The sequence below is a fragment of the Astyanax mexicanus genome, chromosome 23, assembly GCF_023375975.1.
Source record: "Astyanax mexicanus isolate ESR-SI-001 chromosome 23, AstMex3_surface, whole genome shotgun sequence".
Lineage (NCBI taxonomy): Eukaryota > Metazoa > Chordata > Actinopteri > Characiformes > Acestrorhamphidae > Astyanax > Astyanax mexicanus.
In genome coordinates, this window is record NC_064430.1 from 17,127,760 (window position 1) to 17,143,544 (window position 15,785).

At 37.5% G+C, this 15,785-nt stretch overlaps 1 protein-coding gene across 1 annotated transcript; it reads left to right on the forward strand.

Annotated features, from left to right (window-relative positions):
• The first annotated feature begins 1,628 nt into the window (after window positions 1-1,628).
• rs1a (retinoschisin 1a) lies at window positions 1,629-13,623 on the forward strand. Its single transcript, XM_007259374.4, has 7 exons — window positions 1,629-1,738; window positions 1,917-1,945; window positions 2,092-2,221; window positions 6,882-7,023; window positions 8,796-8,991; window positions 10,264-13,252; window positions 13,345-13,623. The coding sequence occupies exons 1-6, from the start codon at window positions 1,684-1,686 to the stop codon at window positions 10,414-10,416; spliced, it is 705 nt and encodes a 234-aa protein (XP_007259436.3). The 5' UTR covers window positions 1,629-1,683; the 3' UTR covers window positions 10,417-13,252; window positions 13,345-13,623.
• Window positions 13,624-15,785: the final 2,162 nt, after the last annotated feature.

The following is a 15,785-nucleotide window of genomic DNA, read 5'->3' on the forward strand; positions in this document are numbered from 1 at the left end:
CCGCCTCTGCTTGTTATGTGTTTTTATGAACCACCCTTTCACAATTCCAGCCCCATGAATCCTGGTTTTGTCATCTTGGAATATGTCTGTGTCAGCAGGGAAGAAAAAAATCCATTGATGGAATAAACTGGTCTATATTCAGTATACTCAGCTGACCTCATTCTTTCAGCACATACCATTGCTGAACCTAGACCTGACCAACTACAGCAACCCCACATCATTTACTTACTTAAATCCAGGTAAAGTTTTTTTTTAGGCCAGGCAGCACCAGAAATAAACGTATATATATATAGTACCTGCCTAAAGTTTGGACACATCTCTTCTGATTCATTTTTTCTCTTTATTTTCTGAAGACTTTATTAAAGCTTTGCAGGAACACATGCAGAATTATTCTGTGTACAAAAAAGTGTTAAACCAACAAGAATATATTTTATACTTTACACATTTATCTTTTAGGGCAGATCTGCACACTCTTGGTATTTTAATCTCAGTGTTTTCATCAGCTAAAGTCACCTGGAATAGTTTTTTCAGCTAATTGAAGGAGTTCCTGGAGGTGCTGAACAATAGTTGCTGCTTTTCCTTCATGCTGTGAAGCTCCAGCTCATCCCAAATCATCATCTTAGTTGACCAGGTTTAGATCAGGGGATTGCACACTGTTTATTACATAATTTCAAACATGTCCCTTAATTGATTTCATGTCTGTATTATTAATCTATAATGTAGAAAGAAAAACATTGGATGAGAAGGTGTGTCTAAACTTTAGACTGGTACTGTATGTAAATATGTGATTCTGACAACCACTACAAAATCTTCCAGGACTTCTTCTGAAACCAAGCCTTGGTGGACCCTGGAGGTATGCATAGGATCATTGTCCTGTTAAAGGTTCTATAGGACCCAGGCCTGAGCTTCCTCACAGAATGCATGACGGTTTCTCCTAGGATTTCCTGAGTTTTCTTTGAATGCATGTGCACCCTGTACAACCGGCATCAGTAACTAACCCTTTTGCTCTTTTATACTTATGTCACTCTGGATTGATGAGGTCATGGTTTGTTGTGTGGTCAGTGATATAAAATACACAAGAACATTTGATGAAACTAAGCCACATCCATACTGATTGATTTTAATCGCATTTAAACCACAATCTCGTTTTTGATATTTTCAAGCATCAGATTTCCTGTGATTAGTGATAAAAATGTGTTCCCCCCTTCCTTTTTATTACAGTTCACAAAGCACATGTTCACATTAAATTTTTATTTTTTTTTTTTTGGAATTTTGCACATGTAAAGAATATGTGTTAAAATGAAATTCAAACATAAATGTATAAATCAGATACAAAGAAGTGAAGGTATACCAAACTGTCTGCTTCCATAAAACCTATATTGGGGCATGGCACCATGAGAATGCTGGACAAGGTTGAGGTGAGTTAATTGCATTCACTGGACCATTAATTGGGTCGCAGGGGTTACAGGCCTGACTTGAATTTGAGAGGTGGGGTCTGTTCACTGTTCACGATGGGACAAGGTCGGACCGTGATATGAACAGCCATATGAGCTGGCCTTCAGCAGCTGAGGGAGGAGCTCTGTGGAGATAAAGGGTATTAGATAAGGCCATTAGGGCTGGGTGGATTATAGTAATCCAGTCCCTTCACCATTGGGGTGGTCCACCAGTCCAAGGCAAGGCAAGATGGAGTACAGGAGCATGCATGCTTTGTTCCTCACCCTGCTGCTGATCAGCGAAGGTAGGGGGCCTTTTGCCTTCAGGGGCCCAGGCACTTTTGTTTTCTATAAAAGGCTGGACTGGTGTTTTATTCTGTGTTACTGTATGTATTTATTTATTAATTTATTTACTTCTAATTAAAATTACAAAACTACTTCATTCTTTGTGCTTTTTTTTTTTCTTTTTTATTCTGCTTCCAGTTTATATTGGAGTTCATTCCCAGCAGGAGGTGGGTTGCAATATTTTTCTTCCATTTTTCCGACCATTCAAGAGTTTTCCATCATGGCACAAATGAGAAAGAAATTAAAGCAATTTTGAAGTGATCCAACATTGCGATGGTTCAGCGTGTTGATCATCCTTCTCTCTCACATTTAGGGAGTAGAGGACAATGAAAGCTGGACCGGGAAAGCTTGCAAATGTAACTGCGATGGAGAAGAGTCGCCCACCGAGTTCAGCTCCATCACCGCTAGTTCTAGTTGGGGCCGTGGACTGGGATGCATGCCAGGTGAGAGAGAAGAGACTTGAACTTCTTTTCTTTTAAAAATCTTTTTTTTTCATGTTTTAGAATAGTATCTTTATATTGGTGAGTCGGAGCCATGAAATTTTAGTTGTTCTTTAAAATTGTAGAAATGCACCAAAATGAAAATCTTTTTAGTACTAACCTAATTGTGAATTTGCTTTAGTAGTGATATTCAAATCATTAATTTGTAGGTGTAATCTAATCATACATTTTCCTCACTAAAGCTATTTTACTCCCAAATGTACCTCAGTAATTCTATTCTAATCATGAATGTACCTCGATAGTACTAATCTAATCATGAATTTACCTCAGCAGTGCAATTCTAATCATGAATGTACATTAGCAGTGCTATTCTAATCAATATTTTTTTGCTTAGTTATCCTTTTCTAATCATGAATGTACCCTTAGCAGTGCAATTCTAATCATGAATTTTCCTCAGTAGTACTAATCTAATAATACATATGCAATACAGTGCAATTCTAATCGTGAATTTTGCTATTCTAATTGTGTACCTCAGCAGTACTAATTAACCATGAATTTTCTTCAGTAGTGCTATGCTAATCAAACATTTATCTCAGTAATGCTATTCTAATCATGGGTTTACTTAGGTAGCATAAATCTAATCATAAATGTACCTCCGTCATGCTATTTTACTCACACAATTACTTCAGTAGTGCTGTTCTTATTATGCATTTTGATCAGAAATGCTATTGTAATTATACATTTATCTCAGTTAAACTACTTAATTCACATGTGATTTTATTTTTAAGACAGACAGTGTTTTGGTAAGCAAGCATGTGCAATGGCTAAGTTAGCTCAGCTAATTTAACTGTCCTAGCCCTGTACAGCTTGTAACTTTCAGCTGAAAAAAAAAGAAAATTGATCTTTTCAGTTATCGTTTTTTTTTTTTTTTTTTTTGCCATTTCTGGCTATATAACTTTTGTTGCCAAATATTTAGTGCATCCCTTATGAGCGTTATACTTTACATATATAATTGATTTGAGGCACAGATTCTAAAAACCCAAGAGGATCTTTGGACATGGGAATAGAAAATGGCTCCAATCGCAAATCTGCAGAGTTTTTGTTACTAACAAAGATACAGCCTGAGTCTCTGACATTGATAACGGAGATGGATGGGTTTCTTTGGCGGAGCTGCTCCTTTTTGGTGAACCTGTTCCAAGTTGTTGCCCTTGGGAAACAGTTTGTAAGGTGTTAAGGGGAATGAGGGAACAAGAGAAAGAGAGAGAGAGAAAGAGGGAGAGAGAGAGAGAATGGGACTGCTCTGGGACAGGCACCTCACCCGCAGTGGACTGGAAAGTCATTAATCATTCTGTAGCAGCTTCACCTGGGCTGTGTGTGGCACCGTGGCCACCCGCCGCTTTACAGCCAGCAGGCAGCTACGCTCTATTTCTGCTGAGAGAGAGAGAGAGATCAGAAAAACAGAAAGTGAAAAAAGACAGAAAAATTAGGGAGAAATACAGAAATCAGACAGTCTGCAAGAGTAAATAAAGACTGGGAAAAGAAATGAGGATGGCAGAGACCAAGGGACACATAATCTGATTAGTAGGGCATGGAATATAATGCACAGATTACACAACTCAGAATAACCCTCCTGGAAGCACGGTGCCAAAGCCAGCAGGTATATATAACTGGTGACTGAGTGGAGTCCCGTGCTCATGTAAGTCCAGTTAAGCCAGTTCAATGCTACGTGAACACCGTTAGAAACATTGCTGCAAGCATTAAAAATAAATAGCTAAAATGTATAGATTTATTTTGTGATGTATAGAGTTGCAATAAAGGTTTTCGGACAAAACTGAAAAAAAAAAATCTAAATACTGAATTTGAAAAGTGTTTCTGCAGGTTTTTATTAAATTTGCTTTTTTTCACTGTTAAATAGATTGTATACTCTAAATGCATTTGAATTCTTATTTATTTTTTTTAAATCCCAGCAAACAAACCATCAAAATACAATACATTTAACTCAACATTGCAATTCTATTCATGAATTTACCTCAGCATTGCTATTCTAAATATAAATTTACCTCACTCAGCATTGCTATTCTATACATGAATTTACCTCACTTAGTGGTGCTTTTCTAAACATGAATTTACCTCACTCAGCAGTGCTATTCTAATCATGAATTTACCTCACTCGGCAGTGCTATTCTAAACATGAATTTACCTCATTCAGTAGTGCTATTTTAATCATGAATGTTCCTCACGCAGCAGTGCTATTCTGATTAGGAATTTACCTTACTAAGCAGTGCTATTCTAAATATGAATTTACCTCATCCAGCAGTGCTATTCTAAACATGAATGTACCTCACTCAGCAGTGCTATTCTGAACATGAATTTACCTTAGCAGTGCTATTCTAATCAAACATTTGGCTAACTAGCTATCTGAAAAGTGCAGTTTAAGTCGGACGTTTACCTCAGTAGTGGGTGCGTATGGGCTTACCTGTGCTGCTAAAAACAAAACCATTTACAAGGAAACATTAAAATGGAAAGGTTGGTTATTGAAAAATGCTTTTTTAAGTGCAATTTTCAGACAAATAATGTCAATTGGCAAAAAAAAATTGTTTAGTGCTTAATAATCACGCTGGAAAGGCTATGCAGACACAGTACTTTACCAGAAAGGCTACTATATAAGAGAAAATCCTTTCCAACACAAACGAAAAAAAAGATGAATAGCTAGATGAAAAATAAATCACAGTTATACATTATATCGAGAATACAATGTTTGAAAAGGATTTGAACTGGCTGAACTGACAATGTCACTGAACAATGTTAATTTTTTCAAGTGCCCACTTCTAAAGCCATTGGGATTATTCTATGTGGTTGTTTCTGAAAAAAAAACATTGGCAGAGCTAGTTTAGTGAACATGCAGCTTAAGTTGGGACAGCAACCATCTGTCGAACTTTAGTCTTAATGGTCTCTGAGCTCTTGTGAAAATGGAGCATTAGAACTAAGCTTTTAGGATGGAGATGAGCTTGAGGATGCTACTGGTATTACAGAGCTGGAGACAGAAGCTTAGTGGTGTTTGCTTTTCCCCAAAAGCGAAACTGCGTAAATAGACCTCCCTGGTTCTGCGGTATTGTCTTCCACAAGTCACGCTATCATGGCTGCCTTTAGTTGGATTGTGAAGTTTGTAATCTTTTGTTGCTTTAGGGCAGGAAAAAAACAGCTTACTGTGAGCTGGAATGGTGTAGTGGCTTTTCAGAAACACGTGCCAAAGAGGAATGAGGGCCACTCCAAACAGGAGGATAAGCAGACTGGTGGTAAACATGGTGTCCTTTAACAGGTCAACATGTTTTTCTTTGTGCTGGACTTCTTTACTCACCTGTGTTGTTCAATGTATAGAAAGTTATAGTTGTTTGATCAATTTGAGACTGTGCCATTTGATCTTTGCGCCCATTTTCGTAAATTTTTGGTCCCAAACTGTCCCTTATATTGTGTTCAAAAATTCTTGGTAAATGGACCAAAAGAAATTTTCCAAAATGACCTGAAATAACCTTTTAAAAATGTAATTATGGTTTTAATTTTTTCACCTGTAAAGTTGCTGTTTTGGAGACATTTTTCACTGGACAGGAATCATAATAGAAGACACAATGAATATTGTGTCACAGATTTGAACACAGATATTTAAAGCATGTAAAATTAATTTAATATGTTTTCCATATGTTATCAGAAGCTTGTAATGGATTTCACCGTAATTTTTTTTGCACTATAAGGCGCACCGGATTATAAGGCGCACTTTTTTCCCATTTTCTCCCCAATTTAACAGAGCCAATTACGCAACCCACTCACTAGGACCACCCATATCACTAGTAATGCCCAAACACACACCAGGAGGGTGAAGACTAGCACATGATTCCTCCGATACATGTGAAGTCAGCCACCACTTCTTTTCCAGCTGGTGCTGATGCAGCATTGCTGAGTAGCCAGCGCGCTCGGAGGAAAGCGCATCGACTCGGTTCCTGTACATCAGCTCACAGACGCCCTGTGCTGCAGACATCACCCTAGGAGTGATGTGGAGAGAGAGCGCCAATTGTGCTTCCTCTGAGCGCCAGCAGCTGATGGCAAAGCTGCATGAGCAGGGGTTCGAACCTGCGACCTCCCGCTTTAGACCGCTGGACCACTCGGCGCTCCTGTAAGGCGCACTTTTAATAATTATCTATTTTCTGGACTATTTTCATACATAAGGCACACCGGATTATAAGGCACATATTAAGCGACAATAGTAAGGAACAAGGGTCTCGTCATGCTTTCCATCTAATGGGGAAGCTGGTGGAAGCGCATAAGTAAACAAAACTGTAATCCTTAAAAAACAAAAAAATAAATGTTAATCTACACAGATTTCTTTCCTGAAAACTGTTTATTTGTGTGAGTAAAGCTCTTACGTTTATTTACAGTGAGCTTAGATTTCCGGTATTTTCAACAGCGGTTTAGCAGATAAGCAGAAGTGCTAATCACGGTTAGCAGCACTTAGCACTAGTAAATGCTGCTCGACAAAGCTACACCAAGGGAACCCTGAGTGTTCTGGTAACCCAGGGCGCTATCAGCTAGTGGTTCATCCCACGTAGCTTGTTTTAACAGGGTAAACGTTCACCCTATGCATTTACTGATGAATTTATTTCTCCTCCAGATTGCCCATATCACTGGCCAATGGGCTTTGAGGCTGGATCCGTCACTGAAGATCAGATCAGCTGCTCTAACGAAGACCAGTACACTGGCTGGTTCTCCTCCTGGACTCCCGGCAAGGCCAGACTCAACAACCAGGGATTTGGGTGAGTGGATCACAATAAACTGGGCCATGTTTCCTACAGATCCCCAGGTTTTGCCAGTTTTGTTTCAGGCAGTGTACAGTTATGGCCTGGCAACGACTAGGGCCCTTGTTTACACAAAAAGTACTTGCTTAATGGTAATAAAATTTTAACTCGTAGAGAATTCAACGGTAGAGATACTGAAAGTTAACTATTGCTCAAGTAAAAGTAGAAATAATCACTTTAGAACTACACTTGAGTAAAAGTACTATAACATTTACCTTCAAATGTACTTTTTGTAAGTTTTGACAGTAAAAATATCATGATTTACTGTGACTTTAAATGCCCTATCATTATTTGTGTAAACTCATTGTAGGTGAAAAAACACTTTTTGACACAAATGATCATAAACACAAAATACTGAAGGCAAACAGTTTCTACATGAACCAAGTGGCTAAAATGTTTTTTTGCAAACAAGTTTAATATTTATTTGTTTTTTATTAACACATTTAAATATAGTTATTATAAAAACATGCTATAGATTTAAAAATGACTGCATCTATATTTTCCATTAAACAAGGTTAAAACCAAATATTCACTGTACCATCATTGGGTGCTTACGTCCTTCATTTGACATGTTATGTTTTTATGTACACATACATCAAAATTTACCATTTTTCCATTTTTTGGATTTTGCATAATTGGTTAAGCATGACATGAAATAAAAAAAGTCATTTAGATTTTAATTGTTTTGGTGTCACAAAAATGGAAATACTTAAGAAAACCTTTGTATAAAAAATACTACCGTGCAGTAAACAATTACATTGACTTCTTGTTTTATTTCAGTTAGTTTCAAACCAAATTAGCAGATGTGAACCAAGTTTGCCCAAAATGGTCTGGACAATAGAGGTGATCTAGGTCTGAATCAACTGAACCATGGTCCAGTTTGTTTGTACTGTGTGTACGGTGATTGGTGGTTCAGAATTTTAGACCAATTACAGGATGTTGAGTCAGGCTATCATCTCCAATTAAACAATAGAAGACGGTTCTGAGCGATCCAGTGGGCTAAGCGCTGCCACTATGATCAGGAGAATTCGAATCCTGTTCATGTAGCTTGCCATCAACTTCCGGAGCCCTGAGAGAGCACAATTAGCCCTGCTTTCTCCCCACATCACTGTAAAGGGTGATGTCTACAGCACAAGGCGTCTGTGAGCTGATGTATCAGAACCGAGTCCCTGCACTTTCCTCCAAGCGCACTTTGATGCTACTCGGCAATGCTGCATCGGCAGCAGCTCGAAAAGAGGCGGCTGCTGACTTCACATGTATCAGAGGGGGCATGTGCTAGTCTTCACCCTCCTGGTGTTGGGGCATCACAGTCCTAATAGGTGGGTTGGGTAATTGGCTGTGTAGACTGTGAAGAAAATGTAAAAAAAATTAAATTAAATAAAAAAACAATGGAAGACAACAAACAACCGGTGTTGTTCATGGGCAGCAGTACAAAAAAGTAAAAAAAAATTACTTGTGATACAGTGATTCCTGTATGTACTGGAACTATAGAGTAACTATTTATATACAGAAAAAAATTAACTGTTACACTTATTCTGCTACATGCAAAGGCTAATAGTACAATTATAAACAAGGAGGTTCTTCTATACAAATCATGTTGCTTCAGTTGAGCTCAGCTGATTCTCTGGTTCTTGTTACAGTCATTATGAAGGTCTCTAGTTAATGCACTAATGAAAACATTGACACTCTCTCACTCACACTCTCTCTCTTCTCTTGCTCTCTTCCTGTAGATGTGCCTGGCTGTCTAAATTCCAGGACACCAGCCAATGGCTGCAGATCGACCTGAAGGAGGTGAAAGTGGTGTCTGGCATCCTGACCCAAGGGCGCTGTGATGCGGATGAGTGGATTACCAAGTACAGTGTACAGTACCGCACCAACGAGAAGCTCAACTGGATCTACTACAAAGACCAGACTGGCAATAACAGGGTGAGTGAAAGTACCAGCTTATATAAATTTAGCAGAATACTGTACAATTAGACACTACAGAATTAGCCCAAATTTGGATTACGATGACCTAATTCTCAACTAGTTTAGTCTGGTCTAATATTACTTAATAGTTTAAGCCGCATGTTGCCTAACAGTGTGTTTAGATGCACTTAAAAATCAGTTCATAATCGGATTACTGCATTTATCTGATTATTCCGTAGTCATGTAAACAGCATTCTCTGATTCCTTAGGTCTAAAAATATGATTAAGAAATCAAATAAAGAGGCCTAAATCGAAGCTCAGTAACAGTATTTCTCCGTCCATATTTACTCTTAACTGAAGTATTCTCAGATTTCTCAGTCTGTGCATGAGTGCAAACAGACCATGGTACTGGAAATAAGTGAGCAGTGTTCAATGCAGCACCAGTGAGATGTTGACAAAACACTTTAGGTGCGACACTGAAACTGAAGATAAAAAAAATCTTCATCTTCAAGCTAATATGTGTTCATTGTGTAATTTTAAAGTTTAAAAAGCTTAGATTTTACCTTGTTTATGTCACGTTCTATTCTGTGGGTTTACTGGTTGGTTCCAAAGCTTTTTCTAAATTTTCACATTCTTTTAAAATTGTCAATAATTTTACAGTCATTTAAGAAAACATTTGTATTTAATTAAGTTATCTTTGATTCTGAATTTGATTCTGCTAAAAACTTGTCTCTGGAATCTCTCTTTTGCTTCTTCATCACTTTTTTGCTTTTTTTTTGGCACAGTTTTCACAAGTGGGTGGGGCTTAGAAGGTGTTTTTCCTCTTAAATCTCCATTGGTCACCTGATTTTGGAATGACAGGTACACTGAACCCTGTCTGTGACCTACCAATGGAAAGGCCTTCGTCTAAGTCACACCCACCCCTGAAAACTAAAAGCAAAATCCACAAAAATTCACAGAAACACAAAAATAAAAGCAAAGACTGGCAAAATCCTAACTAAATAATTTTCTAATTAACTGTAAAAATAATGAATATTAAAATGTTGCTATGTTTTTTTTCCTCGTTTGTATTTACAACATAGAAATTTTCGTTTTGAGTCTTAAAATTTTGATTGCAGATGTTTGTATTTTTTTGTAAAACTTTTAGCTCAAAATTTACTCCATAACTAATACACAGGCTTAATTCAAATGTATGAACAGGCAAACCATCAAACTGTGCTTAACTTCTTCCAGTACCACAGTTCAACAGTACAGACTAACTGTGTGTCTTGTCTTGCCTTTTCCTCACAGGTGTTTTATGGAAACTCTGACCGTACATCCTCGGTCCAGAACCTGCTCCGCCCTCCAATTGTGGCCCGCTACATCCGCCTGATTCCTCTGGGTTGGCATACTCGCATCGCCATCCGGATGGAGCTGCTGCTCTGCATGAACAAATGTACCTGATGTGGCACATCCTGTAATGACCCACTTGATCCTTTTATTAACCTCTTTTTCTCACCCTGCACCACCCAGGTGCCTCTCTAACTCTCTGAATTATATTTTTTCTGCCCTTTTGATGTCTTTAGTAGTATAGTATCATATTTCATTTTCCTCTTGGGATATGTCTCAGGATCTTTGGTCATTCCTTATTTGTTAAAAATACATAAGTTAAATCTTTCTGAAAGCATATACAGTAAGACAGATTTGAAGAAGTCTAGAAATGGTGGTAAGTTGGTTGTGACTTTAAAAAGACTGAACATGATGTTGTATATTACTGAATAATGGTAATTAGTTTTAGATTTCTTATTTATTTTTGTGTGTATATCCATGTATTTATTTTTATAGGAGCCATGTTTACCCAGGATAAAAATAAATTAGGGATGTACTGAAAGGAAAATCTTTGGGTAAAGCTGAATTTTTGCAGTTTTTAATTAATTTAACTTTTTTTTACACTTACATACATTCCAAATAATTAAAAACTTGACTGTTCTATAAAGTTTATTTTGTCTTTTTTACGCTTAATAGATATTTGGTACATCTCTAAAACAATATAGGAATTTTCAAATAACAATTAAAAATACAACAAAAAAGTATAAATAACAATTTGCTTATTTTCAACAGCTGCGGCACTTGACTCGACTGGATTCCAGATGCTGTGATTGTTAAAATCAGCTGAGTCTAGGTCAGCAGCATTAGCCTACTTTTTATACCCCAAATGTGGAAAACAAACCTGCATAAATTCAGTATTCGCCCAGATCTTGGTGCATCTCTAATAACAATATTTGCAGACATGCACCTTAACTTAAAAAAGCCAGAGGTTTAATTTCATTACTTTGGTTGGAACTAGGAAAAATACAGTATTAATACAGTAATGCTGCTTTTCTATGCATTTGTGAATCATCTTGTGTGAACTCTTGTGTGGTTTTGTAATGTGAAACTGGAGGCCTATCAGACTGATTTATTAAACTGAAAAAGTCATGTCCAGATTTCACAGTGCCATTTTAAGCACCCCTGAGCCCTTCAAATCAATGTACACCTTGGCCCAAATTAATTTAGACAGATTATCAGATTATTGGCCTTTGTACTGCCACAAAAGGGAACCGACTAACTTTAAAAGTCTGGCCGAAATATATAGTATAGCAGGCATGCAGGGGTGCTAAAACTGTTCTAAGGATTCCTGGCTCTGGAGGTTTTGTGTTTTGCCTACTAGATTTGGGAAAAAGATAAAATATACAGAGCATGGGGGTCACAAAACAGAGATTGGGATTCCCTGTTTTAATGTCTACTTCAGTGTATAGCTAACAGACCCCGGTATTTTGACTGTGAATTGTTACACAAAACTAATACAACCATCTAACCCTCTTAATGGTTTCCTTTTTAGTTTAAGTAGAAAACTGGTGTTTAAATGTGTTAACATTTTATGTCTCTAAATAAAAATAATTTTATTCCAGCTGCTGTGTTTATAATTCTTAAAAAAAAAAAAACATTTTAAATCAGAGTTTGATGTTATGCTGGGTGATTTAAAGAAAAATTAATGATATACTATACAGGTCAAATGTTTGGATACAAATTACAAATCTAATAAAACATGTATTGTAGAACAATGCTATTTATCATTTTATCCATAACAAGTTCATCCCTCTGCTAAATCCGTTTGCTCAATAAGCAAATGGAAACAAACTTTGCATCAGCCATTTTTAATGCTTCTACTACAAAAACAAAGCACTTCAATGTAAAGAGCTGAAAATATGGACCTTACAGCCCAATCACATTTCTAATTTGTACCCCTATTCCTTGTTTTCGTGTGTAATCCTCCCCCTAATTTGGGACAACTCGTCATGAACCTGTTCGCAACCCTACCAGGCTGATGTCATAGCAGTGGTGCACTAAAGTTCAACAACCTACCTACATTTTGAGAGTGGGATTGGTTGTTTATTTTTTGAACTCTTACTAAGAAAAATGTGCTTAGCCCACTGGCAGATTTTTTAAGCTTAATATACGCATATACATTTATAACATTAACATCAACCAGTGGAAACATTTATAAACAGACTTTCTATCTCTAGACACAGTGTCAGAACTCATCAGAAACACAGATATCTCAGTATGGACACATCTAAATCACAAATAAAAAACGTAAATAAATAGGTAAGTATTAGTAGCTAACTTTGCACATTCTTTACTCTTTATCCAGACTCTGGTCACTTGATTTCCAAATGTTGTTCCAGTGATGGTTGGTGAATCATGTTATCTGCTGGTGTTGATCCACTGTGTTATATCAAGTCCAAAATAAGTGCAGGGTTTTTCTGGAAAATCTTACAGCACTTCATGCTTGCCTCTGCTGATAACGATTATGGAGATGAGGATTTCATTTTCCAGCAGGACTTGGCACACTGCCCACACTGCCAAAAGTACCAATTGGGCTTATATATTATTATAATTTTCATTTGAGTTATGTATTGAATTGAATCACTGAAATAAAGTAACTTTTTAATGATATTTAACATTTTTTGAAACGCACTAGTGTATATTGTCTCGTTTTAAGTCAATTTTTTTGTATTGAGGGCAGCTCCTGATTGGTTAGTGGATCAGGCGGAGGTTAAGGGGTATAATTGGTCAGGTCTGCTCAGTCATTACCGCCACTGATTGTTTCGGCTTTAAAAGAAGCTCAGGAGAATCTGCCGTAGTTTCTGTCATTATGAAAGCCCCGCGTCCTCAGGTGAAGAAGTCCGCCGCGCTGAGCAGAGGGAAGGCCCGGCTCCGCGCTCATGCTGCGTTCATTTACCGGTTCCGGAGAGAGGTAAGCCTGGCTCTGAGTCCGGGTCCCTGTTTTTTTATCAGGAGGAGTTCAGGGCTGCTGCAGTTTATACAGCTGCTCTGTGTTTCCCCCAGACCCAGAGTACTGACGCCGCGGTGGTGCAGAGGACGCTCCGCGGCCCGACCCCGTTCCTGCTGCGGAGAGTGAGCCAGGAGGCCGCCCGCCTCTCCGCCCTCAACCGCCGGCCTGTGATCACCCAGCGGGAGGTGGTGGCCGCGCTGGAGCAGCTGAGGCGCAGGCGCAGTGCGACGCTTATGGCCGGGGCATGACCTGAGGAGGGGTGGGGGACGCTTTTAAAACCAATTTCTAATATGTAAATATTTAATTGTATTAAAATAAACGTGTTTTTTAAACTCTGGTTGTTTTTATATGTGAATGTGGGGTAATTGGGTAGTGGCACAAACTCTTTAAACTGATTTTTCTGGGGCACAATCAAAGTGTAAAAGACCAAAGAAACTCTCAAATGTATGTTTTTCTTTGTTAAAATACTTTTTCTTAGTTCAATGTGGTGTTAATGTTTTATGGTAATTTTTCTCCAAATGAATAGAAATTGCTACTAGTTTGTTCATTCCTGTTCCACCTTAAATAGTGCAACAGATGATTGAGGCTGCAGCGTTAAAGGCAGAATGAAGAAAAGTGTGAATTACAGCTCTCAATCAAAATAAACCCTATCCCTATCAAAATAAGTGCTTAGTACGAACTCACTAGTTTGTTCTAGTTCGTTCATGCCTGTTGCACCCTTAAATGGTCCAACAGTTGACAAGCTGGATTTCAAAAGGTGTTACAGGTGCTTTTTAAAATGATCTTTGCCTGTTCTATCGGCACAATCACAACAGAGGGTAAGTAACTAAAACTCTCAAATTTAGTTTTTTTGCTTGTTAAAATTACTTTCTTCAATGTTTTAGCTTTTTTTTTGTCTTAAGTGTAAAAATTGCTACTGGTTTGGTCTAGGTTCATTTCTGTTCTACCTTAAATGTTGCAACAGATGACATTTAAGGTGGAATGGAAACAATATTAAAAAAAAGTGTGAAAGTAGTTAGGGTATGGACAATGATTACTGCACCACTGTTCTTTTTCTGAAGAAATACTAAGCCCCAAAATTAACTGGTTGTTGAATTTAGAGCTCCACTGCTATGCATTTGTTTTTGGTGCAAGAAGGATTGTCCAAATACTTAGGGGAAGATGTAACACTGTTTCAAGGAGAAGGGGTACAAAAGAGAAATTGGATTGGGCATTTGAGTCCTGTAGTGTGGGCTTTAAAGCAATGTTGCTCAAAGCTGGTCCTGGAGCCCTCTTTCATAGCACATTTTAGATAATTGCTTGCTTTAGAAACACATTTTTAAAGTTTTGGTGGAAGAAAATGCCATATTTGCAGGACAATGGCATGCCACGATTGGAAAAACCCTGGTCTAAGAAGTTAAGCACATTTTTTGTTTATATTTACAGATGTTCCACCTGGGGATACTTCAGCTACCACAGTTTAATCTACGCATTTGTTTTCCCTACTCAAAATAACTAGTGCTTGTACCTGAACTGAGTTCAATTATTTTAAGGTACTATATTATAATTTTAGATTTTAATTAGCTACATTTTAAGTTTAAATATAAAATTGAGAGCATTTCAAAACCGAGAAAGCAATTTACTTTAAAAAAAAAAGGAATAAAGTGGAGTGCTGGATTATTAGTTTTTTATTACTTTTTTTTTAAGGGCAGGGAATGGGCTTCCATACAGAAGAGATTCATCACGTGTGTGTATTAAAAGTGCCACACCACTCTGTTATTTACTGCTGTGTATTATATCTTCCACTGGGAATCAGCTCGTGCCCACACCACTCAGTCCTGAAAGCTGCAGCGGACACACTGAATGATTCGGCATGTAAACTCGTTCAGAACGAGACGATTCATCACAATAAACGTCAACAACAAGCAAACAGCCTGCCATTAGCTGCTGTTTACTCTTTAGTCACAGACAAACTGGTCCTTCAGTGCATGGAAAACGTCGCCATGGAAGCAACTGGGAATCCCGAATCAGTTCAGTTTGGGGAATCGATTCTTTCTGGCTCCCAGTCTGAGTGAATCCAGCGTCCGATTTTCCACAATAAATGTCGACCTATAATAATGGTTAACTAAGCTGCACACAATAAAGCACAAGAAAATAGGAAATCAAGCTTCATTCTGCATCCATAAAATGTAATTGAAAGAGAATGCTCTTATTGTACAGCTTTTCTTCTTTTGGAAACGAAAGGATTGTCTGTCTTTTACTTTTTTTACTAAACAATCTTCAGATCCTGAACTTAAAAATGTCGGATTCAAAAACAACAAGTGTTTTGTACAGTTATTCTACCCATCGATATATGACCGGAGTCCGTTGATAGCCCTAAAAAGTATATTAGAAAAAAACCTGTGGTGTCACTATCATTATTTTCTTTAAATTAATAATAATAATAAAATAAATATAAAATATGTTAAATATAAATAAATTATGTAAAATATAAAATATCAAAGACATCAAAACT